At 51.7% G+C, this 26,381-nt stretch overlaps 1 protein-coding gene across 1 annotated transcript; it reads left to right on the top strand.

Moving 5' to 3' along the window:
• The first annotated feature begins 739 nt into the window (after positions 1–739).
• Positions 740–20,383, top strand: HOXD4 (homeobox D4). The gene is made up of 5 exons (XM_059704005.1): positions 740–1,392; positions 11,824–11,849; positions 14,070–14,176; positions 14,812–16,282; positions 16,831–20,383. The coding sequence occupies exons 4-5, from the start codon at positions 15,856–15,858 to the stop codon at positions 17,157–17,159; spliced, it is 756 nt and encodes a 251-aa protein (XP_059559988.1). The 5' UTR covers positions 740–1,392; positions 11,824–11,849; positions 14,070–14,176; positions 14,812–15,855; the 3' UTR covers positions 17,160–20,383.
• Positions 20,384–26,381: the final 5,998 nt, after the last annotated feature.

Raw genomic sequence — 26,381 nt, 5'->3', positions numbered from 1 at the left:
GAGGGGATCCAGAAAGATTGCTTCTCTAACCCAGAACTGACCAGGAGGATGTTTCTATTGAGATAAAGGTCAGGCACTGGGAGCTCAAACTATTATTTTGGAGTTGACAGGTATCTAAAAGCACTTCCCGTCTTTGAGCTGGTTGGTGACTTTCCTAACCCAGAATCCCCAAGGAATAGGATAGACCCCAATTTATGTTGGAGGCGGGTGAGGGAGGAGAATGCGATTTCTTGGCCTTCAGGTTTTCTGCGCAAGATCACCGGCTCTGGCTTGCCAGGAGATGAGAGGGGGCAAACCCCGAAAGTGCTGGGCTGCCCTGGGGAGTGGGCCTTTTGTGAGGGGCGGGGGAGAGAAGCTGAGGGTAAGAGGAGAGTTGGAGGGGGGTGACTGCCAGGATTACCAAGCGCCTGGGCTGCACGCCGCACTCCTTCCCCCTCTACCACAGCGCCAAATTGAGCAGATGTTTAGAGGCAAACCAAAACGAAAAAAAATAATAATAATTCCTAGAAAAGGTGAGAGAGTCAGGAACCATGGAGGCAAAAAGAAGCAGAGAGAGCAGAGGAAATGGACAGAGAGGAAGAAATACGAGGAAGGGAGGAAGGGAGACAAGGAAGAGAGAAGGGAGGCCAGGAAGGACGGAATGAGGGAGAGGGGGTGCGAGAAGGTGGGGGAGGAAGAGAGAGAGTCGAGGGGAGGAAGAGAGAGAGTCGAGGGGAGGGAGGGAGAAAGTGAAGGGGAGGAAGCGAGAGGACGAAGAGAGAAGAGAGAAAGAGAGGGAAAAACATGGCGCTTGCGAGCTGTACGTGCAAAATCCGCAAGGAATTGCAGTAAATTCCTTTTTGTTTGAAGAAAATTTACAACTTGGTAATAGACCTTTTTATGACCTATTTGCGGTCGTCATTGGCTGCGGCTGGTCATGTGCAGGCGCCGCTCGCCTTCACGGCCCTTTTCCTGATTTCCCAGGCGAATTTCCCCCCCGCATTCTGCCTTCCTGAGCCTCACCCCCTCTTTCCGTAACCTTTGTCTCCGCAGAGGTGGGCTCCAGTCGCGGCTGCGGGAGTGCGGGCTCCGCGGGCCTCGGCTCCCACCCGGTGCCCGACTTGGCCCCGCCGCGGCCTCCGGAGCCGGCGGGGAGCCCGGCGTGCTGGTGGGGAGCCCGGCGGGAGGAAGAGCCCGGAAGGAGCCCCAGGCGCCGGAACGCCCGCCGCCGGCGCCGACAGCGCCCGCCTGGAGCCCCCGGCCGGCTCCCGGGGGCCGCCGCGCCGCCGCGCCGCCCGGGCTCCTTCGCAGGCCGGCAGGTCCATGACGCCCGGAGCGCGCGGAGCCCGGCCGCGCCTCATGGATTACAGCAGCCTCCCCGGCCGACCCCCGCCTCCAGCTCGCAGCCTCCGGGTAAGAGCCACCGCTCCCCGCGCCCGAGCACAGCCCCGAGAGGGACGTTTGAGGCGCCCGTCGCCTGGGGGGGCAGCTGGGTGAGTCGGGTCCGACCCCCTACACCGGCCCAGGACCTGGGGTTGGCGGTCTGCGCCCCCTGCTCCCCAGTCACTGGTCTCTGAGCCGGCCGGTGGGGTCCTGCTGAGCTCAGAAGTGGAGGGGAAGCCCCATTTCCTCTGCAGGGGTGGAGAGTGGCGGACCGGGTCCCCCTGCCTGGATCCAGAGCTCCCCCACCCCCACCCTGGGGAGGGTGTGCAGCCGGTTCCCCGAGGTCTCAGCGCTGCGGGGCCCTGGAGCACACGCTGCAGGAGAGTGTTCTGCGGTTTGTCTGGGGTCAGAGGTACCTGGGAGGCAGACAGGTGTTTTTTGAGGTTTGGGGCTTGGGGTGGGGCGCGGGTTGCATTCTGTGTATCTAAGATGTGCTTGGTTTGCTGTTCATCTAGGTTTTTGGTAGGTGATGCTGACGAATTTCTGGGGTTTATGGTTTATTGGGCCTTGTGTATGAGATGGAATTTTAAATATTTTAAACCGTTCGTAGTTCTTAGTGAACGCTTGTAACAACTGATGAAAGGTTCTTCCCACAGCTAATACTTTGAAAGGTGAATTTGGATTATTTTATATCACAAAATGGATGCATCTGGGGGGAGGTTGTAGTATCAGGAAATCTGGTGCAGGGCTTGGGTAGAAAACCAATCAGACATTTCAGAAATGCGAAGCATGTGTATGTTCAAACATCGCGTGTGTTTCTTATTTGCCAGGGTAGAAAAGGGTACATATTTTACTCTCTAGATGTACTGTCGTGTTGTGGTGTTTTGGGGTGGGGGTGGGGGTTTCTACAAATCAATATTCTATAGCAACATTTCCCCTCTTCAAAATTATTGAACTGAAACATTATGAGTCAAAAGAAAAATCTTTGCAGAAAAAAAGAATGTTATTTTCTCCCACCAATTTTGAATGGTACGTACTTGCGAATGTAGCTCTCAAATCCTATTGCCTGTTTACCCATGGCCACCTTGTGAAATACTAAAACCTTTGGACAATCTGCCGCATTGCGCATGGCGTGGACCTGCGCATGGCGGAGTGCGATCTTCAAAGCACTCAGAGGCAAAATCTGACTTCATGTTTCCCCAGATATTCCAGTGTAACCGTGTTGGCCCTACAAGCATTTCTAAAAATAAATGCCATCTTTGTAGGAAGGTATTTTTAGTAATTAACAATGGAATCACACTAGATTCAAAATGGAGGGCCTCGATTTGTGGCCAGTTGAGGTCTGCGGAATTGTCACGGATCAATAGTGATGAACACTCACAAATAAGAAACTCCCAGTGATTTTAAAAGGTGGAATATCCGTATTTTGTAACTACGGTATTTCTCTACTATGGCACAATGGCTGTTGAGAGTAACCTTTCATATTGGTAAAACACATTACATATTGAAAATCAGGGCCCTGCTGGGGGACTCGTAGGCCCTCCCCTGGCAGCTCCGGAGCCTAAGGAGCCCCCAGGTTGGCCTTGCAAAGGCATCAGCGACAGCGGTGGGGTGGGGAGGAGCTGAGTCCCTGTTGACCAAGTCCTGGTGTTCAGAGCTGCAGTCGCTTTTCTTTGGGTTCGGTGGCTGAGCGAGCCCAAGTGACTAGGAACCTGGGCGGGCTGCAGGTCCAATCATGCGGCAGAGGGTGATGTCATGGGCAGTTAGATATGGAGGACTGAAGGGCTCTTTGTAAGTCCAGGTGGTAGCATTAAGAACTTATTGGAACTACATGGCTGATTGCATCTAAGGGAATAAATAATCACAAATCACATTTAAACTCAGGCCACTTAGTCCAAGAGGAGACTAGTTAACGCTTTGGCCAGTGCCGGAAATCCCTCCATTGTCCCTGTTAACCCAATAAAAAAAAAATTAAACGAAAGAAAAAGCACTTGGACTCTCAGAGCTCACAAGCTGGGGGAGTGTAACTCCCAGGTCCTTGGCCCGAACCGCTACCTCTATCCCTTTACACGTGGTGGAGCCCATGGCACGTCCGGGCCTTGGCCAGGCTGCGAGCCGGGTTGCGCTCTCCTGGAGGCCCAGGAGAAACAGCAAAGCTCGCTGTTAGGCTATTACAAATGCGGCCAAGCACCAGGGCTGAAAACCAACCGTGTTTTCCTGTCAGATTCTCTTCCAAATAAATATATTTCGCCAGAATTTTGTTTTCTGAGCTCGAGAAGCAGGGGAAATCGGAACAAAGACAGTATTTCACTCTGGGCTGGCAGGCAGCTGTTAGAGGTATTTACGGCCTTGCCGCAGTGCGGCGGGCCGCGGGGCAGGGCACTGGGGCACTGGAAGCTGGGGAGAAGCCACCAAGAACTCGGAATTCCGATTTAAGTCCAATTTAGGGCCACTTTTCCGGAATTGGTGTGAATAGATACCCTCTTTCTAGGAACTTTCTGGCCCCTTAGACTTGATCGTTGTGCACAAGGAAGGAGAAGTTGTGCTCTCTGAACGGAGGGTCCCCCCCCCCCCCGCCTTGGTGAACACTCAGGAGATACCCCTGCACTAGATGTGAAATTGCTGATCCTAATGACACAACCTTGAGAGTGTTCATTGGCAACATGGCGATTGTGCTGGGTGGGCAGAACAGGACTTGCAAATCAGGAAGGACGGCTGGCACTTTGAATACAGGTTTTCCTGAAAAAGAAACGCATGTTTGCTGCCTGATATAGGGAGTCTAAGCGCCCCAGCAGTCAGGCGCTGAAGCAGTGCGCGGTGCCGCACACCCCCGCACAGCGCCCGCACAGCCCCAAGGAGCCTGCCACGCACGCTCGACCAGCGCCTGGCGCATGTGCACTGAAATAGCCCAGCCCGGGAATCCAACCAGCAAAGCACAGATGGGGGGAGGGGGGAGTGGACTCAGAACAGGAAAATAGAACCGGATCTCTCCACTCCTCCCTCCCTCAGGATTCGCTACTCATCTTTGCTTTATTCCAGCGTTCAATCTAAATATAGCTGAACATCTCGCCCTTGACTACGTTATTTTCAAACATCTCAACTCACCACCCACCCCAATTTAAACCTGTACTTAGGAACAGTCTGCAAATAAGAGCTAGTGGCCAAACGGAAACCAAATCTTTCAAGGTGTTAACACACACACACACACACACACACACACACACACACCCCTTAAAAGAGGATTTTATGTATATGATCCTCAGAGACGTGTACAGATTTTTTTCAACCTGATGCTTCTGCTTTGGGAAAAAGCCCTTCCTTTTGGCGCCTGTTCAAACCACCAAACTTCAGGCCAATCCCTCAGCCAGACCGTTCCCCGGATCTTGTTACGCCAGCGCAACACATTCGAGGGCTCTGCGGGGGGCCAGCGGCTCAGCAGAAAGCGGTCAAATAAGTAAATAAACTGAAAAACTGGAGGATGTTCGGCCTGGGCTTGCCTAATTAATGGGGATGCACGCTCCTGGGCCACGAGTGTGTTGTCAGTGCTGGAGAGGGTGCGGTAGGAGGCAGTCTCAAAGACTGGAACTCCTTTGGCTGCCGCGGGAGATGCGGCCGAACCAGCTCACAGCGCGGGGAGACCTCCGCGCACGCGAAGAAGCCGCGGCTGGAGGCTCCGGGCCGTGCAGCGCCCTGCTCAGTCGTCTGGCGCCTTGTCCAGGAGGAGGCGCTGTAGGACAAGCGTCTCGCGGCTGCAGCCGCGCCGGAGTGGCCCCGGCGGGAGCGGGCCGGGGAAGGTGGGGGAGGGGAAGACACGTGATCCCGCGCCTCCCGGTACCGGCTGTCCACCTCGGCTCTCCAAGTGCGTTCTACCTCCGAGGCGGGTCGGGACGCTGCACCCACTCCCAGGGAGAGGCTCCTCGGAACCGGCAAGCTGAGATTGCCTCTAGGCCCTGGAGCCTGAAGGCCGGTTCCGGGGTGGCAGGCAGGTTACCTCACTTTCTTGGCCTTCCTGGAGGGGGCGTGATTTTCACGCGCTTGGCTCTTGAGAGCAGGAAAGAAATTTGGGTCCCGTGGTAGGGCAAGCGGCGCCCAATCCATGGGGTCCCAAGGAGCTCCCTCATGCTGGCTGGGCTCCTGTGCTTTACACTTCACCCTTCCACGACCTCAGGTACCCAGAATGGGCAGCCTTGAAAAGCACAGCGCGGTGCCGCCTCCTGCAGGCTGAGGAGCTTTGCCCTGGTTCACCTAGTCCTACCTAGAGCAAGGCCTGTGTCCTGGGATTCCCCGGGGTCTCCCTTTGAGAGCCAGGGCAAAATTTACTGACTTCTTGGCTTAAGAATTATGCAGATGCCTATCTCTACCCTTTTCTACACCACCCACAGGCCCTTCTCTCACCATTGCTCCCATCTCAGGCCTTTGGTGGGCTCCACAAGGTATTTCTTGCACCAGGGGTGGCTCCCAACTTTAAAAATGGGCTCTAATCCAACTTCATTGTCTCCTGGCGATGCAGTTTCACCCTCTTTTTCCCATTTTAGGGCAGTGTTTTTAATGAAGGCCTGCATTCAAATCTTGTTTATAATACAAGTCCCTGGGTCTCACACCAGATTTCTTATTAAATCATATTATCTGGGGCCTGCATTTTGTAAACACTCTTTCCCCAGGGCAATTAAGATGCACTTATGTCTGAGAGCCACTTGATCAAGGGCTCTCCTGCTTCTTTTATGATTATTATGTCTCCAGGGGTCAAATTCCCTCTACCACTCAGGTATCCCCATAGTTCTTGATGCTCACTCCCTAATTGGGTTTTCTAATGTCACTATCCCATAAGTTGAATAATTGCTCACATTAGTGAAAGGGACATTGACCCATTGCTAACTTGGAGATTTCAAAGAAGTGAGTTGGTTCAGACTGCCATGGTTCAAATCTTTACCACTTACCTGCTGTTGTGGCCTTAGGAAAGTGGGATGTATTTCCTCATTTGAAAAGTAGGGATAATGACAGAACCTTCAAGTGTTACAAGGACTTTTACTTACATGTCAGTACTATGTGTTAAATACTATTCCAACTACTCTATATACATTAACTCACTGGTTAAATACTTAAAACAGTGTTTTAGCACATAACAAGCATTCAATATGTGTTCCTTATCATCGCTTTCTCTTTTCTGCTAAGCAATCCAGGCCGAGACTTTTAGAGCTGAAAGAGACTTGATTCACTCACCAATCCTTGAATTCTACAGAGGAGAAGACAGGCCTAGGCTTGGTCACAGGAAGTGGTAGACCCAGGAACACATAGTTCTGGGACTCTTACTAGTGTTGCAGTAGGCCTCACAGGCCCTGCTCTCTTGGGTCTCAGTGTGTCTGCAGGTATACTTCAGGGCCACACCCCGGAAGAAAGTACCCCTAGTTCCTCGGTGGGCAGATGGCAGGTAGGGGAAGCCTCAAAACCACATAGACACATCTTCGACCTAGAAAAAGGGCTTCAGGCCTTTCCAGAGAGCAGGTCCCACTCTCCAGCTCCTGAAGGTGCCCTTTTCTACCACCACCTATCAGTCACACCTTTCAGGGCAAGAACCCTCTTTTACAGCCTCAGGCAAATACTCTCTTTTCAGTCTCTTGAAATCTTGGGTAGGGTGGAAAAGCAAAAGGCCAGTGGGCAACAACAGGGGAGGCTGGAGTGTCCCACTCCTCCTTAATCTGCTTGTGTTCCAAGATCTGGGCTCCAGGACTATAGCTGAGCCATAGCTCCCAACTTGGGCCATAGTGGTATCAAGGTAAGTCTTTGAGAGGCCTTATCCTCAAAAATCTCCTCCAGCCCTTCCAAATTTTTGAGATTCCTTCTATCTTTTAAAAACAGTTATATAAATACTTCCTCGGGTGACAACACACACACACACACACACACACACACACACACACACACACACACGCGCGCGCGCGCCCGCGCGCGCGCCATTCAGGTCCCTAGCCCTGGCTTCCATGACTTCTGCCTGTAGACTTTTCCTGTGAGGGCCTCCCCAACCGTTGGCTACGATGCTTCTCTTGGTTTAACCAGGAGTCCCCCTGCATCATATTTTTTCTCAAAACACACATAATCTCTTCTGCTATCAACCGTGTCAGGTGGAGTTTCGTCCATGGCATAGGGCAGCACTTTAGCCCTCCAGCCATCCCAACTTCTGTGCCATATAACCTCCATTTTTGGTTCTCAAAGGACTTAGATGGCCAACCCAGGCCCTGCCCTTCTTGGGCCCTTTTTCAGCCTCTGACCCCACTGTCAGAGATCCTGCCCCAGGGTCCATTCTTTTGGCTCTCATCTCTCACTATTGAAGTTTTCTTCTGCAGTTACCTTTCTTCCCAGAGAACACCAAGGCAAAGCTCCAATGCATGAATTCCATTGTAGGGGGTAAGAGTAGGGTGGCAAGAGTATGTTCCTCTTTCAGTGGTACAGCACAGTGCCAAGAATATGGGATCATATTTCCCTCCTGCGTGGGACTCCCTGATCAGCCCTTCTTTGGCTCCACCCCCAGCATGTCCCTAAGGGCCAGGCCTTTCTCCTTCTGTCCCTGGCCCAGAGAGTTCATCCAAAGTCTCAACCATACCTATTCTGCTTGTGCAGATTTTTCGTTTAAGGGGAGAGCTTAATATCACCTCTGGGCAAGAAACCTCTTAAAAGTCAAGATCAGAATACTCTTTCCTGGGGCCACATAGGAGGGGCTCTTAGGGTGGGCAGAAGACAGACCTCATTACATTTGGAGTATAGCTGGTGCATCCTCCTTCCTGGGAGCTGTTCTGGCTTCTAGGTTGGGAGGAGCCCTACAGGGACTCTACCTTATGGGAGTTCTCTGGGAGGAATTCAGAACTGGATCTTTCTAGCCAAATGGGGAAGGACAGTGTCTACAGCCTCACTTTACCCAGAAACAAATTCCTTACAGGTCTTTACGAAAACTTCAACTTTTCCTCCCCTACCTTCTCTTTCATTATCACTATCACCACCATTGAAAGTCCTTGGGCAAACCTCAACAAATTAGCCCAAGATAGTCTGCTGTCCCCTCCTGGTGCTCAAAGTTCCTACTAGACAGAGTTTGCTCTTCCTCATCCCCACTCTCTCATTCATCTAGAGAAGCCCAGGACATTGGGGGTCGTGGGAGGGGAGGGCAAAGGAATATTGTAGGAAGGTGGACACTTTCTCCTTAATCATGTTTTCTGGCTCTTCTAAGATTAGAAAAGTAATCGAAGGTGTCTGCTTCACTGTCTTCCTCTCTTCCCTTCCCCTATGCATAGCTAGTTACTGTTATCTGAATATACAGAGCAGGCTGTTTAATTTTATTCATCTTCTGTATGCCACAGTGAAGATTACAAGCAAGTCCCAATTACCATCTTTCATCATCATACATTAAAAAAAAAATCTACTAAACTGCAACTAGCCAGGCATTGTTTCAAACACCACCTCCCGCCCCTATAGAAAGTTCATCACAATTGCCTAGAAAGTCATACATCCTTTGTTTAATTCTGTTTTATTAACTTAAGGAAAAATAAAAAAGCTTTCCTAAGCTTCCAACTTTGATTATTTTTATAGAGTGGTTTAACAGGGACTGTATTTGAAGCTGGTCACTCAGTACTAACAGAATCAGAAACCATTTTTTTAAGAGGTTGATCTTTACGCATTTTAAAAACAGAGACTACCAATTGTAAAAGAAAAGATCCTCCTAAGTAGTTAATGGTGGGGGGAGGAGAAGTGGGTGCTATACAGTCTAGGCTAACAGCCCCACCCCCTGCTTTCTAGCCAGTGAAAGTCAAATCAGGAAATGGGTTTTGAAATGCATGTAGAATGGGTGGAAATTAGAATGCAAAGTGATCTTTGTAGAGAGGGATCTCTTTTATGCACTTGATGGGACTTGCTGATGAGAACTTTTGCAACTGAATTTGACTTAGAAATTATATATGTGTATGTGCTCTACAAATCTACACAGAACATCCATTCTTTTCATCAGAATTGTAAAAATCACACATGTTTTCACACTGGGGCCACTCTGGAAGGCTATGGAAGGATGCTGGGGATCAGTTCTTTGTATTTACTTCTGTTGCTGGGAGCTGGGGACCTCTTTCCCACCCTACCTCCCCCAAGCATAGAATGTCACACTCTCCAGTAGAGCAGCCCTCAGGCCCAACTCCTTTTCTGGGCTTTCTCAGCAGGAGAGCATACTCCCCCCAGCTCTCTTAGGCTCTCTCCCTCTCTGGTGGGAGTGGCGTTCAGGAGTTGGGGGGAGATGACCCATCCAGGTTGGGCCCGGACTGAGCCCTGTGATTGGGGCACTGGGGGAGTGGGGACATCTGACTTCCTGGGCTTGGGTTCCTTGAGAGCCTTATTTGCTTCCTCACACCCTCTCCCCTTCACACCAGGGCTGTTTTATTGTTTTATAACCTTCTTTAGAGCTTTAGTTGCCAAAGATTCCGATGGAGCTATTCTCTACTTTCGCACTTTACCAAACCCCAAGTCTTGCTGTTTTAAGCAGTTTGGTCACTTGCAAAGGCTTTCCTTTCAGATCTAAGCAAATTATAGAAACTTCTAGGCATGTGACTACCTTAGACTTTGCTGAGCCCATCCACAACAATACAGAGCCAAGTGTTAACTCCAGCTGCCACCCACCCCCAAGCCCACCCAACTTCTCCAAAACACCCTTTTTACTATTGAAGCTTGAACAAAATCTCAAGTAATTTCTGGTATAAGCAAGTTAAAAAGTGGCCTTTGACTTTTCTCTTTATTTATTTACCACATCTAGAGCTACAAAATGATTGAAATAAAGGAGTTGAAGGTACTCACAGCGAATGCAGCCAAAGAATCATAAGACATGCCCACCAACCAGCCTTTTCCAAATAGTACTATCTCCCAACTTAAACGGACTTCTCTGAAAAGATGCTATTTGAAAAGCCTGGGGTATTGATATGAATCTGACCCCTGTGCATTCTGGATATTTGGAACTATTTAAATGTGAGGGAACAGTTGCAGTGAACCTTTATTTAGTGAATAAAAGTTTAAAGCCAAAGGTTATTTATGGTTCTGCAGAGATGGGACCTGAATGGCTATTTACGAGCACGTGATTCCAATAAACTTTGTTTTATGGCTTGAGAGTTGACAAGCCAAAATATAATTCCCACCATAAATTAGGTTAAGAGCATACAAGTGCAGATGCTTGGTTCCTGGAGCAGCGATAGGAAAGTGAGAGGCTCCAGCTAGCGCCGTGCTCAGAAGGAGGCCGTTCTACTCTCAGCTCCCCTGCCCACTAGGAGAGAGAACCAGTAAGTTATTTACTACTTTTTCCAGAACAGTTCCATGGGTGGGGGATTTCTCTGCCTCTCTTTTCCACCTGGGGTGGGAAGAAGTCCCATTAAAGTAATTTCTAATTTTAGCCTAAACCTAAAATAACAAATAGAAGGGTAATCCCTGTTTTCTCTCCTCCCTCTGGACACAGAAAGTTGGGAATTGAGAGTTCCCACTTCACAAGAGGGTCTCACTGTCTCTCTCTTCTCTATGTAGAGCATCTGTTTTAGAAGTGGAATAAGACAGTGGTAGTCTAGGTGGAAAGGATGAGCATGGAGATGGCTTTGATGCTCAGATTTCTCAGAGGAGATTGCCAGCCTAGAATAGGACTTGAGGAGACTGAAAACTTAAAAAGCTGGACACCAGTCTCTGTGAGGACCACTGCTTTGTAAGATTGCTTTGTGGGTTCTCCAGCAGCAATGCTGACAAAATGATGCCACATCCATAGAGCTGGATAGCAATCTAAAGCATTGCCATTTACTTTGAAACCCATTGATTTTCCTCCTCCTGGCTTATCATTTGGGTCTTCATCTCCCTTGGAAATTGCTCTTTGTTTTGAATTGGAGCGTAAGTGGGAAGGCAAGTCCCAGTATTGCCTGGTCCTTCTTTGGGAAGGAGAAGACAGGTTTGGGGGATACTAGTTTGGGGGGGGGGGTACTAGTTTGGGAGTTTGAGAACCAGTCTGAAACTGGAAAAGGGGGCTGAATTGCTCTCAGCACCGGACAGACTGGAAGCGGGGGACAGATGCAGCGACTGCCCCCTCCCCAGTGGACCTGCGCCCACCCAGCCTATTCTGCATAAGGAAACACACAAAGGCCCATTTTCTCCTCGCTTCCCGTGTTCCCACTGGGGAAACCCTGTTACAAGCAGCCCGAGTCAGGCCAAACAACCAGTCAGGTTTTGCCCAAGGGTGCATGGAAGGGGGAGGTGATGTGGGCCATACTCTCCTACTCCGTGGATCTGCCCTTGGGGACTGCGGTCTGCGCTCCGCGGAGAACTTGGCGCAGTTCCTGGGGGCGGGCAGCCGAAGCGGGGAGGTCTGGGTATTGGTGGGGTGTCTGGGCCTTGTCATTTTCCTGTGTGTCATCGATGTCTGCCTTATTGTCCTGTGGAATTTAAGTGACCCCGTTTTCACTGCAACAGGTTCGGGACCAGCAGAGACCGCCGCTGTGAGTACCTTCCCGTTTTTTCCGAATCGCAGTGGCGGTGTTGCTGGCTGGGGAGGTGGTGGGCCAGGGCCGCGCCCGGGAGTGGGCGGGTGGAAGGACGGCCCTGCCCCTGGCCTGCCGAGGGGAGGGGAGCTCGCTTTGGAGGTGGAGGCTCTAAGTTGAGCTCCTGGAAAGATTTTTTTGGGGGGCCTAGCTCACCGTTACCTAACTAAGGGAACGTGCCACGCGGGCTTTCACCCACATCTTCTTGGGCCTCCCTGGACCGCCCGGCCTTCCCGGGCCTCCTCGGCTCTCACAGGTGCAGCTCCGGCAGGAGTACGCTTCTGCTCAGAGCTGGCAGCTAATGAGCAGCCCGCCCTATTAAGTTGCGGCTAGCATCGCCTTCTGCTAGAACCAACCTGCCAAATACCCAGGCAACGCGATCTGCCTCAGCAGCCCAGCCCAACTCAACCTGGTCCCACCAGGAACAACCTCCTCTCGTTTTTTATAAAAAGAAGAAAGAAAAAGAGATGAAACAAACAAACAAAAACCCACTCTTCGGCTGTGTTGAGTGGGCAAGCTTCCGGGAAGGGCTGCGGATTCTGAGCTTTAGATGGAAGTCCCTCCTCAGCCCTCCCCCGGCCCTAGTCTCAGCAGTTTGGGGTCTGGTTTGGGGACATGGGCTGAGTAAGGAGGGAGGAATATGCCCTTCTGGTCCACCTCCGATTTTCTGTAGCTGCAATTGGAAAATTTTTGCGCCAAAGCCGCTGGTGTTGCAGGAAAATGAGGGGGTGGGGGGTGGCTGGGAGGGTGAGGTGCGGGGCATAGATTTTGGGGGTCCTGGGCTCAGAAGTTGGATCTTTCTGAGTTGCATATGCCACAGAAGAAAGGTATATATCTGAGGAGGCCCCTGAAGTTTCAGGAAGACTGCCATATTAAGATCAAGGTAGTGGTTCAAGGATCAAGGTAGTGGTTGAAGAGTCAAGGGGGGAAAAAGTGGCCCCCTCCCTCACTGCAAAATGGAGATGTTTTTATTTTAATGAGAGATGGAATGTGCCAGGGCTGCTGTAGGAACCAGGCACCCTCCCTCTCTGGTGAGACACCCTCTCTCCGGGGTCTGAGAAGCCGGGACTTGACTCTGGGCCAGGTTTCTTTGCCCTACAGGCTGGGGAGCCTAGTCAGCTCCCTCCCTGGGGATTACGCTCACTGGAGAAGTGGAGATTTCACCCAGTACATAGTTTCCCTGTACAACCACGCTGGCTCGAGTGAAATGGCTCTGGCTCCAGGCTGGAAAGTCTGGCATCCTCAGGACCCTCTTGTCTTGCCCCCTTCTTGCTGTTGCCCTGGCTCTTGGGGTGCTTATCTCTGCTGATGCTCCTCGCTTGAAAACCCACATTTGGCACCCTCTAGCTAAACACAGCACACAAAAAAAACGGAGATCAAAGCATTTGTATGAGCAGTGGTGCGGGAGGTGAATATTTAACGCTTTTGTTCATCAATAACTCATTGGCTTTGACCTGTCTGAACAAGTCGAGCAATAAGGTGAAATGCAGGTCACAGCGTCTAACAAATATGAAAATGTGTACCCTCACTGTTTCCCCACCGGACCCAGCAGGCTCCCCCAATTTGCCTGGATAAAGCCTAGACCCAGTGTCCCCCAGATGGGGAGTGTGGGGGAGCATTTGGCAATAGGGGTAGTTGGGGGGACTCTCCCTGGGACAAGGGACGTAGGCTTGGGGCAGCCTCAGAGCTCTTGTTAGAATTGGCACCAGGAAATCCCTACAAAATCGCTAAAGCACTGGAACCAACGGATTGGGGTGCGGGGAGTGTGCAAAGTGCATTGCGGAAGCAGGCAGCCAATTCTGCCAGGCTGGGGGGCAGAGGGGAGTCTCCCTGCTCCGCCCCACCAGGCCAAAACAAATTTTTGAAACATGAGTGGAAAAACAAAACAATCAAAAAACATTTTAAAGCCTCTGCCCTACAGTCAGGGATCCCAAAGCCCCACTCAATCCTGAGCATCCCTCTGCCCCCGAAATTCATCCGGGCCTTGGGCGCGTCTGTTCTCTTGGTGCCCTGAATGGAGGGGTGAGCCCCAGACAGTGCTGAAGCGCTGGGGCAGGCACGCAATTCGTGAACTTTTGTACTCTTGTGTGCTGCTGTCGGCAAAGCAAAAATAATGAAACTTTGTGATATGTTTGTAAATGATTTTGAATGACCCCTCACCCTGCCCTTCACCATTAGTGCATTGGCCCCAGCCCAGGGCAGCTTGGTGCCTGCAAGCAGCGCCTGCCTCGGGGTCTGCAGCAGCAGCAGGACGGAGAGGCCAGCCAGGCTCCGGGCCCAGGAAGGTAAATGCGGGACTTCTTGAAGAACTAGCTTTGTCAGCCAACCTGGCTCGCCCCGGCAGTAGAAAAAAAATAGTGGATGGAGAATATTCCCCTCTTGCCTTTCTTCTGTCACTGAGGGCATTTGCTCCTTTCTGGAAAATACCACTTGATAAGGGGGGAGGGATATTGGATTTGGAGAAAGAGGAATAATAAAACCGCCATTTCTGGGATGAATATTTTTTCTTCCCTAAGAAGACTGTTCTGGCTCCCTGGCTGCTTGGTAACCCCGCCCTAGTAAAAGGGTGGGGAACTAGCTCATTGCTGCAAATTGCCACCAAGCCCTTCAGGCTACCTGAACCATCTTTGAAAATGCCAGGGGCTGTGTCGGGCTGGTGGTGGCTCCGAGGAAGAGGCCAAGGCTAGCAGCGGTCTGGGTGCCCAATTTGGGTGGAACGTGAACGTAGTAACGTTGTCTATATATACCCTGTAGAACCGAATTTGTGTGGTATCCACATAGTCACAGATTCGATTCTAGGGGAATATATGGTCGATGCAAAAACTTCACTTTTCTCCAAAATAGCCTGAGTCAGAAGGAGAGGCCAGAAACAGCGGGGCGGGTAAACCACCTCTTTCTCTTTTATTACGTTGGACTCCAGGATGATCAGCGGATCCACTGAGCCTGGTGACACAAAGCACCCTTTTCTTCAAGAAGCACCTCACCTTTATACAGAGGCTCCTGTGTAAACGCCTAATTGGTTGCAGGAATTCGGAGCCAAAGGGCTAGGTTTTGGAGGACTGGGGAGTGCGGTGGGAGGCCAGGTAGCCCCAGCTCGGCCCTCAAGGAGCATGAGGTTGGAGGGTGCCTCAGGAGCGGCTCACTGGCCTTTGAGTGCCCTGTAAGAAGGAGGCGAGCTGGAAAGAAGGAGTGCGGAGTCCTTTTGGGGTCCATTTGGGTGGGGTGGGGTACCCTCGCCATCTTCCTGGCACACCTCTCAGCTTCACGGGCTGAGGCAGGGGGAACCTCTCGCCATACCTGCAAGGCCTGGCTTTGGCTAGAATTACCCCAGCTTGGGCACTCACAGAAAGCTGGGCGGTTACTCATTGCCTAAATGGATTCAGGCCAGCCAGATTGTAGTAACTTTTGGGTGACCCTGAGGAAGACAAAGCCGGGACTGAGCCTTTGTATGGCAGTCCCCGTTCCCGCGGCCCGGCTGGCGGGAGCTCTTCCTGCTGGGGTATTCTGCCCAACTCTGAGCTGCCTCACCCAGCTGCCTTTTGGTGCCTACACTCCAACGGATATTCGGATTCAGTCCACTTTGAGCTGTGCCCACTTTGGGGGGCTGTTTTCTGGCGGGTTGGTGAGTGGAGAGGGCACCGGAGATTAGCAAAGTCAGTGGCAGACAAAAGCTGGAATTACTTTCGGGGGGATGAGGGTGCTGAGGGTTTGAAGTATATTAACATCTCGTGAGGGCCCTCGAATGTGCCACAGCGAGTCACTTGATTACACGTATGTTATTTAGTTAAATTTGTGAAAATTATGAGATGCTCACCAACCCGGTGATAAACTCGCTCCCTCGCTATTGGCTGGCCTGGTCACATGGCCGCCAACTTTATTCAGTTGACAGCAAGTAGGAGGGCCCTATGGAAGGAGAAAAAAAGACAACACGAGAAAAATTAGTATTTTCTACCTTCTGAAATTAATGGCCATGAGTTCGTATATGGTGAACTCCAAGTATGTGGACCCCAAGTTCCCTCCCTGCGAGGAATATTTGCAGGGCGGCTACCTAGGCGAGCAGGGAGCCGACTACTACGGCGGCGGCGCACAGGGTGCTGACTTCCAGCCCCCAGGGCTCTATCCGCGGCCCGACTTCGGTGAGCAGACCTTCGGAGGCGGCGGCCCGGGCCCGGGCTCGGCGCTGCCCACGAGGGGTCACGCGCAAGACCCAGCAGGCCACTACGGCGCCCCGGGAGAGCCGTGCCCGGCGCCCCCTGCGCCCCCGCCCGCGCCCCTGCCAGGCGCCCGGGCCTGCAGCCAGCCGGGCGGCCCCAAGCAGCCGCCCCCAGGGACGGCACTCAAGCAGCCGGCTGTGGTCTACCCCTGGATGAAGAAGGTGCACGTGAACTCCGGTAAGGCGCGGGCCCAGCGACCTCTCAGCCCTCACCCAGCCCAGCGGCCTGCGCCCCGGGGCGGGGGGGGGGGGGCGGTGCGGATGGGTGTGGGCGCGTGGGGCTTCAGTGGGCACCTCAGTTACTCTCTCCATAAATTTTTATAGCTGAGGGAGCAGGCCGGGACCATGTGGCTGGCTGCATGTCTGTGGGCAAAAAGGGGGGTGGAGATGGAGGGGGGAGGAGGATTCCATTTTCAGAACGAACAGAGGCTCCACGGTGGAGAGAAATGGGGGCTTTCCAAAATGCTTGGAAATTCCGGAGCTTTCGGTGGGCCGGGGAGATGGGAGCACAGTTGGGGATCCCCGCCTGCCAGCGTAGGGGAGTGGGTTGGTGTGATGAGGTGGTAGGAGCGAGCGTGTGTGCCGGGGGAGAGGGCGGGAGGGAGGGAGAGCGGCTGGGAGCGCTGGGAGGGCCTGGGGCGCGCCAGGAAGTGAGCGTGTTGGCCAGGGGCCTAACTAGTGGCCGCCTGGCGCTGACCTGACCGTGCGGTCTGTTTTGTCTCTCAGTGAACCCCAACTACACCGGCGGGGAGCCCAAGCGGTCCCGGACAGCCTACACCCGGCAGCAAGTCCTAGAACTGGAAAAGGAATTTCATTTTAACAGGTATCTGACGCGGCGCCGTCGGATTGAAATTGCTCACACCTTGTGTCTGTCTGAGCGCCAGATCAAGATCTGGTTCCAGAACCGGAGGATGAAGTGGAAAAAAGACCACAAGCTGCCCAACACCAAAGGCAGGTCCTCGTCCTCCTCGTCCTCCTGCACCTCCTCGGCCGCCCCCGGCCAGCATTTGCAGCCGTTGGCCAAGGACCACCACACGGACCTGACGACCTTATAGAAGTGGGGACCCTGGGCCCATCCCTCCCTGCGCTCCCGGCTGAGCCGAAGCCGCAGGGGCAGGCCCGGCCTGCTGTCACCTCGCTGGGCTCTAAGGTACTGTAGGGTGGACCTGGGACGTGCAGGCCGTCCTTGGACTAGGTTAGCATCCTGCCCGAGGGCAGCCCCCTACCTGGAGCGGGTATGGGGGTGGGAGGGGGATGGGACTCTCTCTCTAAGTATATGATCATATGGCAGGAGCGACTGAGAACATAAAACCTTGGCGAGTCATTAAACTCATGAAAATCTCTGCTGTTGGATTTTGAATTTACAAGTGAAGGTTGAATGCTTTACCCTAGTGTGAATTTGAACATCCTTCCCCACCCCACGCCTCCAGGGATGCTGTGGTTTAACAATGTGGGGGAGTCAGGCAGCAGGTTAGCCACCCCTGTGCTAGGTGCTTTCAATGGAAGCAGGAGAGCTGTGCCAGGATTTCTGAACTTTCTGGGTTGTCTGTATAATTTCCAGTGTGAAATTATATATATTGTTCCCACTGGCCCATGCCCAAAGAAATGAGTCTAAGAAGGAAGTGGAAACGGGTTGTTTTATGTTTAGATTATATTTGCTTAAATATTTATTTGGTGGGGAATGGGGTACAGAAATAACTGACATCTTAATGCCAAAAACCTTAAGATGGTGAAAGGGTCCAAATTTCAGGAAACAGAATCAGAGATGTGTGGACTTACTTCAGGCTGTAACTGGCATTTTGAACCCCACCCCCTCCCCATTCCCTGGAAATGTGTGTAGGGGCCCTTAACCCTTCTAGAGGGAAGCAAAGAGTCCAATCTGAGTTGCATTCTTGAAAATATATTTCCACATGTGCTTTTTTCAGCACTGTGCTACAACCAGTATTAAAGGTTGTTAAAGGAAAGGAAAAAAAGAAAGAAACAAATGGTCCAACATTTTCCTTCTGGGGAAAGAAAACAAAACCTCTGTTCTGGGTCATTTGATAATGACCAAATTTTCTGTTCCAACTGGATTCCAAATGCCCAAGTAGCCCATCTAGCAATGTTTTATAAGAACTGGTGTATGGCCTATTTGGGAGGAGGGGGTGTGCAGTGGGAAGAAAGTGGGAAGTAGAGGAAGTCTTACTTTAAAAAGGAAAAAAAAAAACAACTAATTGAATCTAGAAGTCTACGAAAGTTGGTCTTAGGGTTTTTCCCTGAAGGTTTTATTTTTAAAACAAACCTTAAGGAAGTTTTTCTCAATCCATTAGTTAGAAGCAGAAATTGTAAAAGTACAAAAGTTTTCAGGCCCTCTTTCTTGCCTTGAGAATAGTGGTTTAAAACAATCGCTCTCAAACAACAGAAGAGATATTTTTTAATCATTTTTCTTATGCCTTGCCTGGGAAGGCTCCAAAGCTCATTTTTCTAAAATGTTGACCCGTAGGGTTAAGGGGAAAGAGTCAAAGGTAATGACCAGGGTTTATATACTCAAAGGAAACGGGGCTTCGAAAGTTTAAACCCCAAAGCCTGGGGCTCCAAAAAGAAACCCCAGGTTGTAGCTATCAAAAAGTGACAAAAGCAGGGAGGGATAAAGGGTGAGCTTAAAAGAGAGACTCAGAATTGGGGTTATTTTTTTTTCAGTGCTCCTGAACACTTTAGTAGGTTTCAGTGGTCATTAAAAATACATTGAGGTGTAGGGGAAAGAAAAGATTTTCTCTGCAGCCATGTTCTTTGGTTCAGTGTCTCCTGAGAGTTGAGGGCAGGTATTCACTGGAGTCCTTAGGCTGAAATTCCACTTCTCTAAAGTATCTTCCAAGCCTTGGTCTTTTGTATTAGACCCTGGGGACAGCTCTTTGTTCCTCTTTGGGGTGAGCCTGGCTCTCAGACTTGCACATGGCAATACTTGAATATCGGCACGTCGGGATATTAAAGATGGATATTCCTGCATTATTCACATCATTGTTTCTATGACAAAAAGCACAGAGTTCATACATAGTCAAGATGTCTTTTTTCTGACACCCTCACGTTGAGAAGCTGAAAAGGTATTTTACTGAAGTTCGGGGCTAAATTACAGAATCAGGTTCATCCAGAGGACAAATTTTCTGTTCGATTAGCTGTATTTCAGCCGGGAGGACTGACCTCTAAACCCTTAACCTTTTGGACTCTAACTACCCTTCTCTTCTTTTTTTCCCCCCCTCTGACATGGAGAGTGGTCTTTGGATGTAACAGTTGAAAAGAGCAGTTATCCTTGGACAAGTTGGAAAGTTGCTAAGATTCTTTCTTAAAACCCAGATCTGTGAATACATTTAACGTCTCCTTGGAAGTGGGTAAAAGTATGTTTTCACAACAACCAACTACTATACAGGGGTGGGCAAAAGTAGATTTACAGTGTAATACAAATAAGTGATACAATAATTAATCAATAATAATGCAAGAATAAATTCTATTCCTCACACTTACACCTGTAAACCTACTTTTGCCTACCCCTATATACTGTAGAGATTATTTATAGATTCCCCCTTTCCCAAAAGTTCAGGTTACTTAACCCAGCTTTAGGCCAAATGCCAAAACTACTTAAACACCTTCACCCCCGTCCCAATATAAAGCCAAGAGGAAAGTTTTGATGAAGAAAATCCAAGCTCATTCTCAAACATAGCCCCATTACTTAGGAAAGTAACTTAATCAGAGAAACAACTTCTTTGTTTATAAGTCCTCAGCGCTCCTTCTCAGCTTCCAGGAATTGCCTTTTGAAATGTTAATTTAGCTTGGATGGCCCAGAGGGCAGCCCACGACCCTGAGGTCCTAACTGGACCTCAGCACCCATTTGGGCCCACAGGAGTGGGGCAGGGAAGAAGCAGGACCCCCACCCCCCCACCCCAACCACCTAGGGCAGGGAAGGAAATGAGTTTCCATCTGGGAACGTGCTCTAGAGAAAGCTAGATGTAGAAAGGCTCAGTGCCCATTTGCTTTTATTTGTTTCCACTTTGTTCCCCCAAATATGAGCCAGAAGTGTTTGTGTTGGTGGTGGTGTTTTTTAAAGCTGTGTTGGGGTTGTGACTAGGGGGAATGAAGTATTTGCTGAGGACACTGCTCTTGGAACTCCCACCTCACTTTGTCCATTGCAGCCTTTTGTTGGGAGATGACATTGTCAGTAAGCCCATGTGTTTGTTCACACAAGATGCTTTTTAAATAGAATTGACCAATGTTCTGCTGCCATTGATTAAAGTATTATTTATACTAATTGTTGCCTGTAGTTTTGATGTAATTCATTGATCTATATTTGAAATAAAAGGTATAGCGAAATCTCCCTCCTGTTTGGTGCCTCCACAGAAGCATTCTTCATTAAGTCTTCTGACAGCTAACATTCAATATAACTATTTTTTTTTATTTTCTGAAATGTGCTTGGCATATGAAGGTTAAACTGTGTAAGACTTAGCAATTCTATCATTACACCCTCCCCCATACATACATACTGCCAATTTGGCCACCATATTTTGTGAACATTGGGAAGTCTGGGGTTGAATTCAGGCTGCTGGGTGGTGGACATCATTTTTTGAAAGGAAAATAAGTTACTGGCCTAAAAGGATGCTCCAGATTGGCTTTCTTCGTGGCCCCAATCAGCCCCAGACCTCTTCAGCCTCTGTTTGTGACAGGGGGGCGGGGGTGAGAGATACCCCCACCCCACCCCACCCCACCCCCAACTCTAAGAGAGGGTGTATGGTGTTGGGTTCTGGGCCAAGCTGGGACTGACCCCTCGGGCCCCCAGTCTTGGGCTCCTTCTACTTTTCTGGTGGGACTCAACCCTGGTGGGGCCTCTAGCACTTGCCCCTCCTTACCCCCAGCCCCCCCTCCGCCTTCCAGAGGACAATAAACACTCCCCACTATCCAAGTGGCCTGCGCTATTTTTATCAGGAGGGCTTTTTTACGTTTTTTGCCTCTCCTAGAAAAGGGGTGAAGACAGCAGTTGCAAAGTAGATGGGGTGGGGGGACTTGCTTGAGACAGGAAATGAGCAGAATGCGTAAAATCAGACATGTGTCCTTAATATATGGAAGCGCTCGCCCCAGACGCGTGGACATGTGTATTTATAAGTGCGCAGACAGAAGTTTAAATATTCAGGCACATTCTATGATTGTCCTTTGCCTGTCTTCTGGCTAATGGCTCCTCCTGTGCCCACCAATACATCAACAGGGCTGTGTGTTGAGTCGCGGGCTGGGACGAGGAGGAAGCGAGTCCACAGCCGAGCCCGCTGGAGTACAGTACAGTCACTCGGCCCCTCGGCAGGCAGCCGGCGCCTCCCGCCGCCCGCCATGTTGGGGAGCCCTCCCTGCCCCCCACGCCGGGCTGGCGGCCCCGGCTCGCTGGCAGCTGGGGGAGGGCCTTTCATAACCCGGAGAATTTTCAAAGTGCGAGGAAGATGATAAGAATAGATTTCTACAAGTCCCGACCACGTGATTGGCGAAATAATTAATTCAGCGCGTCCCTTAAGAAACACGGAGTCGTCATTAATCTGCCACGCAAAGGGCTCTCTCCGACTTGGAAAGTGCAGGGATCCCAAGAATATCACCCGCCCAGGGGCCCCCCGCGCGGCGCCCCGGCCTCCACCCGGGCCCAGTGGAGGGCGCGGGAGCGCAGCCGGCAGGTAAATATTTTGGCGACTTTTATTTCTTCAGATTTAAATCCTTAATGAATTTAGCTGTCAGGGCCGCTGACAAATAGTTGCCTTTGCTTCTTGATGTGGAACTGCGTGCTGGCGAGTTGTTAGTGGCTTGGATGGTGACCTTTGGTTCAGCAAAGGTTTGCACTTATGAAAAATGACCGAGAGAGAGAGAGAGAGAGAGAGAGAGAGAGAGAGAGAGAGAGAGAGAGAGAGAGAGAGAGAGAGAGAGAAGGAACTCGGGGCGAGGGTGCTGGGGCTGCAGGGAGACAACAGGGGCTGTAAAGCCCGCCGGGCTGGGGGATGCGCCGGGCGCGCGCGCGGCCGAAGTTGCCCGGTCGCCTGTGTCTACCGGGAACAATAGTCGCTGTCACGGCATCTGCCGCCTATTCTTAAACCGGTGAGAAAAGGCCCCAGCCCTCTTTTCAAGCGAGGGTCGTAAATTTTTCTTCGCGTCATAATAGGAGGCTATAAAATCGAGTTGAAATTTTACCCCAGGCAGGTTTTAACCAACAGATAATGATTTCCGAGTTGATTCTCCCACTGCCCTCCCTCCCCAGCGAGGCTCTGCTGCTTCTGTCATCCCAGCAAGGAGTTTTGCCTTCTTCCCCTTTATTTTTGTATTTATAAGTTTTGGGGAAGATATAAAAGAAAGGCGGGGGGGGGGGAGGAGTCCCTGCCTCAGACGTGGGAGACCCTGGGTGAGTGGAAATCCGGGGAAGGGGTGCGCAGGACAGGCCAGGGCAGATGCAAAGGCTGCACCTCCTGCGTGCTCTCATTTCAGCCTTTTCCTTCCACACACCAAGGAGGCTCCCAGACCCACTCCGCTCCCATCCCACCCCCAGCTTGCGGGATATTCGGGCTGTGGGCAGCACACTTTTCTCTTCTAGCTCGAAAATCCCCAAATCCTGCCAGGATGCCCGGGAGGACAGCCTCTTTATTTACCTCCTCCCTTCCCTCTCGGTGGCTTTGAAGGTAATTTCCGTGTGGAGAGGCTGGCTGCGTTTGGTGGTTGTTTGGGGATTGGGTGTGTTTTGATTTCTTTTTTGGTGTATGTATATTTCCCCATCAGACAGAGACAAAGTTTCCTCCCTTATGAATTATACATTCAAACAATAACACATTAATTCAATTATTCAAAGATGACAAATGTTTATGTGCTTTGCAAGCGACTCCAGTGCAGATTCCGGGTGCATTCTCTGAGTTGCTCACTTTTTTATCAATGAGAATTGGCTCCCCTCCCACCCCAACCCCACCCACTCTAACCCACCTCCACAACTCCTGGTAGGCCGGGAGAGGAACTCCCCCCGCCCCCCCAACACACACAAAAAACCTCCCTAGTCCCGCTGGCAGCCTGGCAGCCAACAGCCTCCCAAGGCCCCGGCTTGGCGGGCACCGGCCCGGGCTATTTTATCAGTGTGACAATTGCCCGGGTTGGTGTGATAAATCATCGTAAGTAATTCCTGAAAGGGTGCGAGGCTGTTGGGGGCCGGGCGAGGACTGTAAATCTTTCCGGTTTATTGCTCTATGAACATATGCTCCGATTGAGGAAGGCTTAGATCCTTTCCTGGAGACAAATTCCCCGCAAAGGGGCCCCTTCTTTGGCTGGAGATTAACACTTGCTTCAGCCGCTGCGCCCCGGTGGCCGGCTAGGGGGCGGGGTCCTCTGGGCGGGGGTGGAATGGGGCACCCACGGTCTGGCTCCAAAAGGGGTCCGGAGTGGGCCTCCAGCCAGGCCCCGCCAGGTGAACAAAAGGAGGGGCCGGCTGGCATGCCTGGGGGCTGGAGCCTCGACCTGCCCTGTGGAACTTTCCCAGGCCTCTGGAATGGGGGTGTGGAGGACCTTACCCCCTTTATTCCTGGCTCTTCGGAGACCTTGCAAACGGCGGCGGCGCCGGTGCCCATTGCCGCTGAGAAGCAGAGCTGGCCGGAAAGCGAGACTTCAAGAAATGTCTGGAGACGCCGTATGGGGTGGGATTCTGTGGTGTGGGCCAGGCTGGGGACGGCGAGGGGGCTCGCGGGGAGGCAGGAGCTAGAAGCCAGCCGCAGGCTCCTGGCCAGCGGGGAGCTTAACTCTTCTGACCACAGGCAGAATTGTTACCATACATTTCACCCGACCACCAGAAGAGAGCCGAGAACCTGTCCTGATTTCATATTCCTAAAACCTAAGTGCCCTCCTCTCCCATCTGGCCCGCGCCTTCTGGGAGGCGCCGCAGGAAGCGGGAAGACACGGCCTGACAGTCGCCATTCCTGCGGAATCCACTGGCCCTGCCTGGATCCGGAGGCGCACAGGTCACGGTAATCCGTGGCCTGCTTTGGCCGCGCAGGACCTGGGTGGAGAGAGCAAGGTGTAAAGGGGAGGCTGCGCCGGATCCCGGCCGGCTGAGTATGCGCCTGTTCTGGCTCAGAAGTGGCAGCTCGTCTGCCGCGTCTGCGAGCAGAGCCAAGGCCCCAAGCAGTGGTGATCTGGTGGTTGTGGTGAGGTGACGGGCTGGTCTGTGAGCTATAGGCTCCTTCATACCTTAAGGCCTCACCCTGTGCTGTGCCACCACGTAATCGCCTCGCCCAGGAAAGGGGAGAGCGGTGGGAGCGTGAGAATGCGGGCAACTCGGCGCAGACCATATGGGGAGCCAAGGGAACCCACAACATCTAATGCACCACAGCCGCCCTCCGAGAGGTCTCTAAGACAGGCCCTAAATTTCTATCCCTTCTTGTGGAAGGCCAGCCCAGGGTCAGAGGTCGTGGGAGGAGAGACTCCCAGCGCCCCCAATCCACTGTCATCAGCCAAGCTGGGACTAGGTCTCTCCTGAGCAGCGAGATGGGTGGGAGCTTTCCTTCAAACTCTAACCCACCCGTGTCTGCCCCAGGGAAGGGGCCCGGATCCCACGCCTCCTGCCCCTCCTCTCAGACCCCAGGCCTGGCTGGCTCTGGGGCTGGATGGTGTGAAAGTTTCAGCCTCAATCAGTACAATCTTCTCTCTGGGTCACGTGAACAAATATGCTCGCATTTGAAGGCAGCGTCTGTATTTGTGGACTATGAGGGGGTTTCCGGGGCTCTCTCCAAATACAGAAAGGACCATATTCTGAAAGCAAAACAAACCCCCAGCTCTGGGGGGCCTGGGAGGGCTGGGCAGGAACCCAGGAGTGGGTGGAGGCGCGGGTAGCCACTGCTCTGGGCCTGGGAGCAGACAAGCTGGCGGGAGGACCGATGGGTGCGCAGTGCAAGCGAAGCCAGCTCGGGGACTAAGAACTCGTTCCTCCTGCGTTTATTGGTAGTTGAACCTCAGCCTGGTTCCGTTCTACCGGGAATTCCGTGTGCCTGGGTATATGGCCGCGTCAGCGAGCACGCAAGACCAGGGTTGGGACAGTGTTGTCTGCAGACAAAGGGGGAAGGCTAGCTCTGCCCCCCACTGGCGCCTGCTCTGAGGCCGAGGACACCGGGTTTATGATAAATTGGGATCCAGGTAAGCAATTGCATGACAAAATGAAAATCTTTGGGCACCGGGCTGCTTGCTGCCCTGAACGGGATACTAAATATGATTTATTTTGTGTAATCTGTGATCTTGATTATTGCCAATTGGTGAGGCAGCCCGCGTAGACCTAGATACACTTCTACATATACATCGAGGACGGGTGATTAATCGTAACAAGGCGCGCTTTGTGGGAATGCTCCCCGCCTACCCAAAGGTTAGGAGGACACACTACCTTGACAGACTTGGAGGGTGGTGGTGGTGGCGTGGGGTGGGGGAAAGGAAAGTGGCAGTTTGAAGAGAGGGTCAGTGAGGGGGTTGGGGTTGAAGGAAGTATTTTGGGGGTAAAAGTGCAGTTATGAGAATGGGCTGAAAATGAATAAAAAGAAACTTTTTTTACACTGTCACTGCCAAAGTAAGATGGAGCATCATATTAATTCCGTGTCTTGGGCTGCCCGGTTGGGCGCAGGCAGGTTGATTTATATGTATTTAAAATAAACTCCGTGGCCAGCCAGCTCCCTGCATTGTTCTGGGAGCTAGCTCCACATACAGACGCCTTTATCTCTTGCTCTTGGCTTATTATTTTTCTTGGAAGGTGAACGTGTCACTCAAGATTATCTCCCCAAATTCAAGAGAACCCCCAAACTTACCCAGAAGAGTTTGGGAGGCTCCTCCACATTCCCCTCACTAATCTAAGGTTTTGACTGCAAGAGTGGCAAAGAAAAGGTTTAGGGCTTCTGGGTCCTTCTCCCCAAAGAACCAGGAATGAAAGCTAAATTGTATTTTGACTCCAGCATCCCATCCATCCTTTTGTTTACTATGTCGTGTGGCTGCTGGCTGGGGGAGGACAGGACAATCCATCCAGGGTCTTTCCCAGGGGCCAGAGCCTGAGTAAGCAGCGATCTGAGTCCGAGTGAAGGGCTCCATGCTCCTGGGAAGCCACGGGGCCAGGTCCCAGACGGGGCTTCTGTAGAAAGGGACCCAGAAAGCAAGCACTCCCTTCATCCAGGTTGTGACTGGACACCAGCGGGAGGGGGACCAACTTGTAGAGGCATTGCCTTGAGAGGAGAGGAGTAAAGTTGTTTTGTCAATTGCCTGTGGTTGGCTCCATCAGA

This window comes from Myotis daubentonii, chromosome 7 (genome assembly GCF_963259705.1).
Source record: "Myotis daubentonii chromosome 7, mMyoDau2.1, whole genome shotgun sequence".
NCBI lineage: Eukaryota > Metazoa > Chordata > Mammalia > Chiroptera > Vespertilionidae > Myotis > Myotis daubentonii.
The sequence above is the reverse complement of the archived record's forward strand: the minus strand, read 5'-3'. Positions and strand labels throughout refer to the sequence as shown.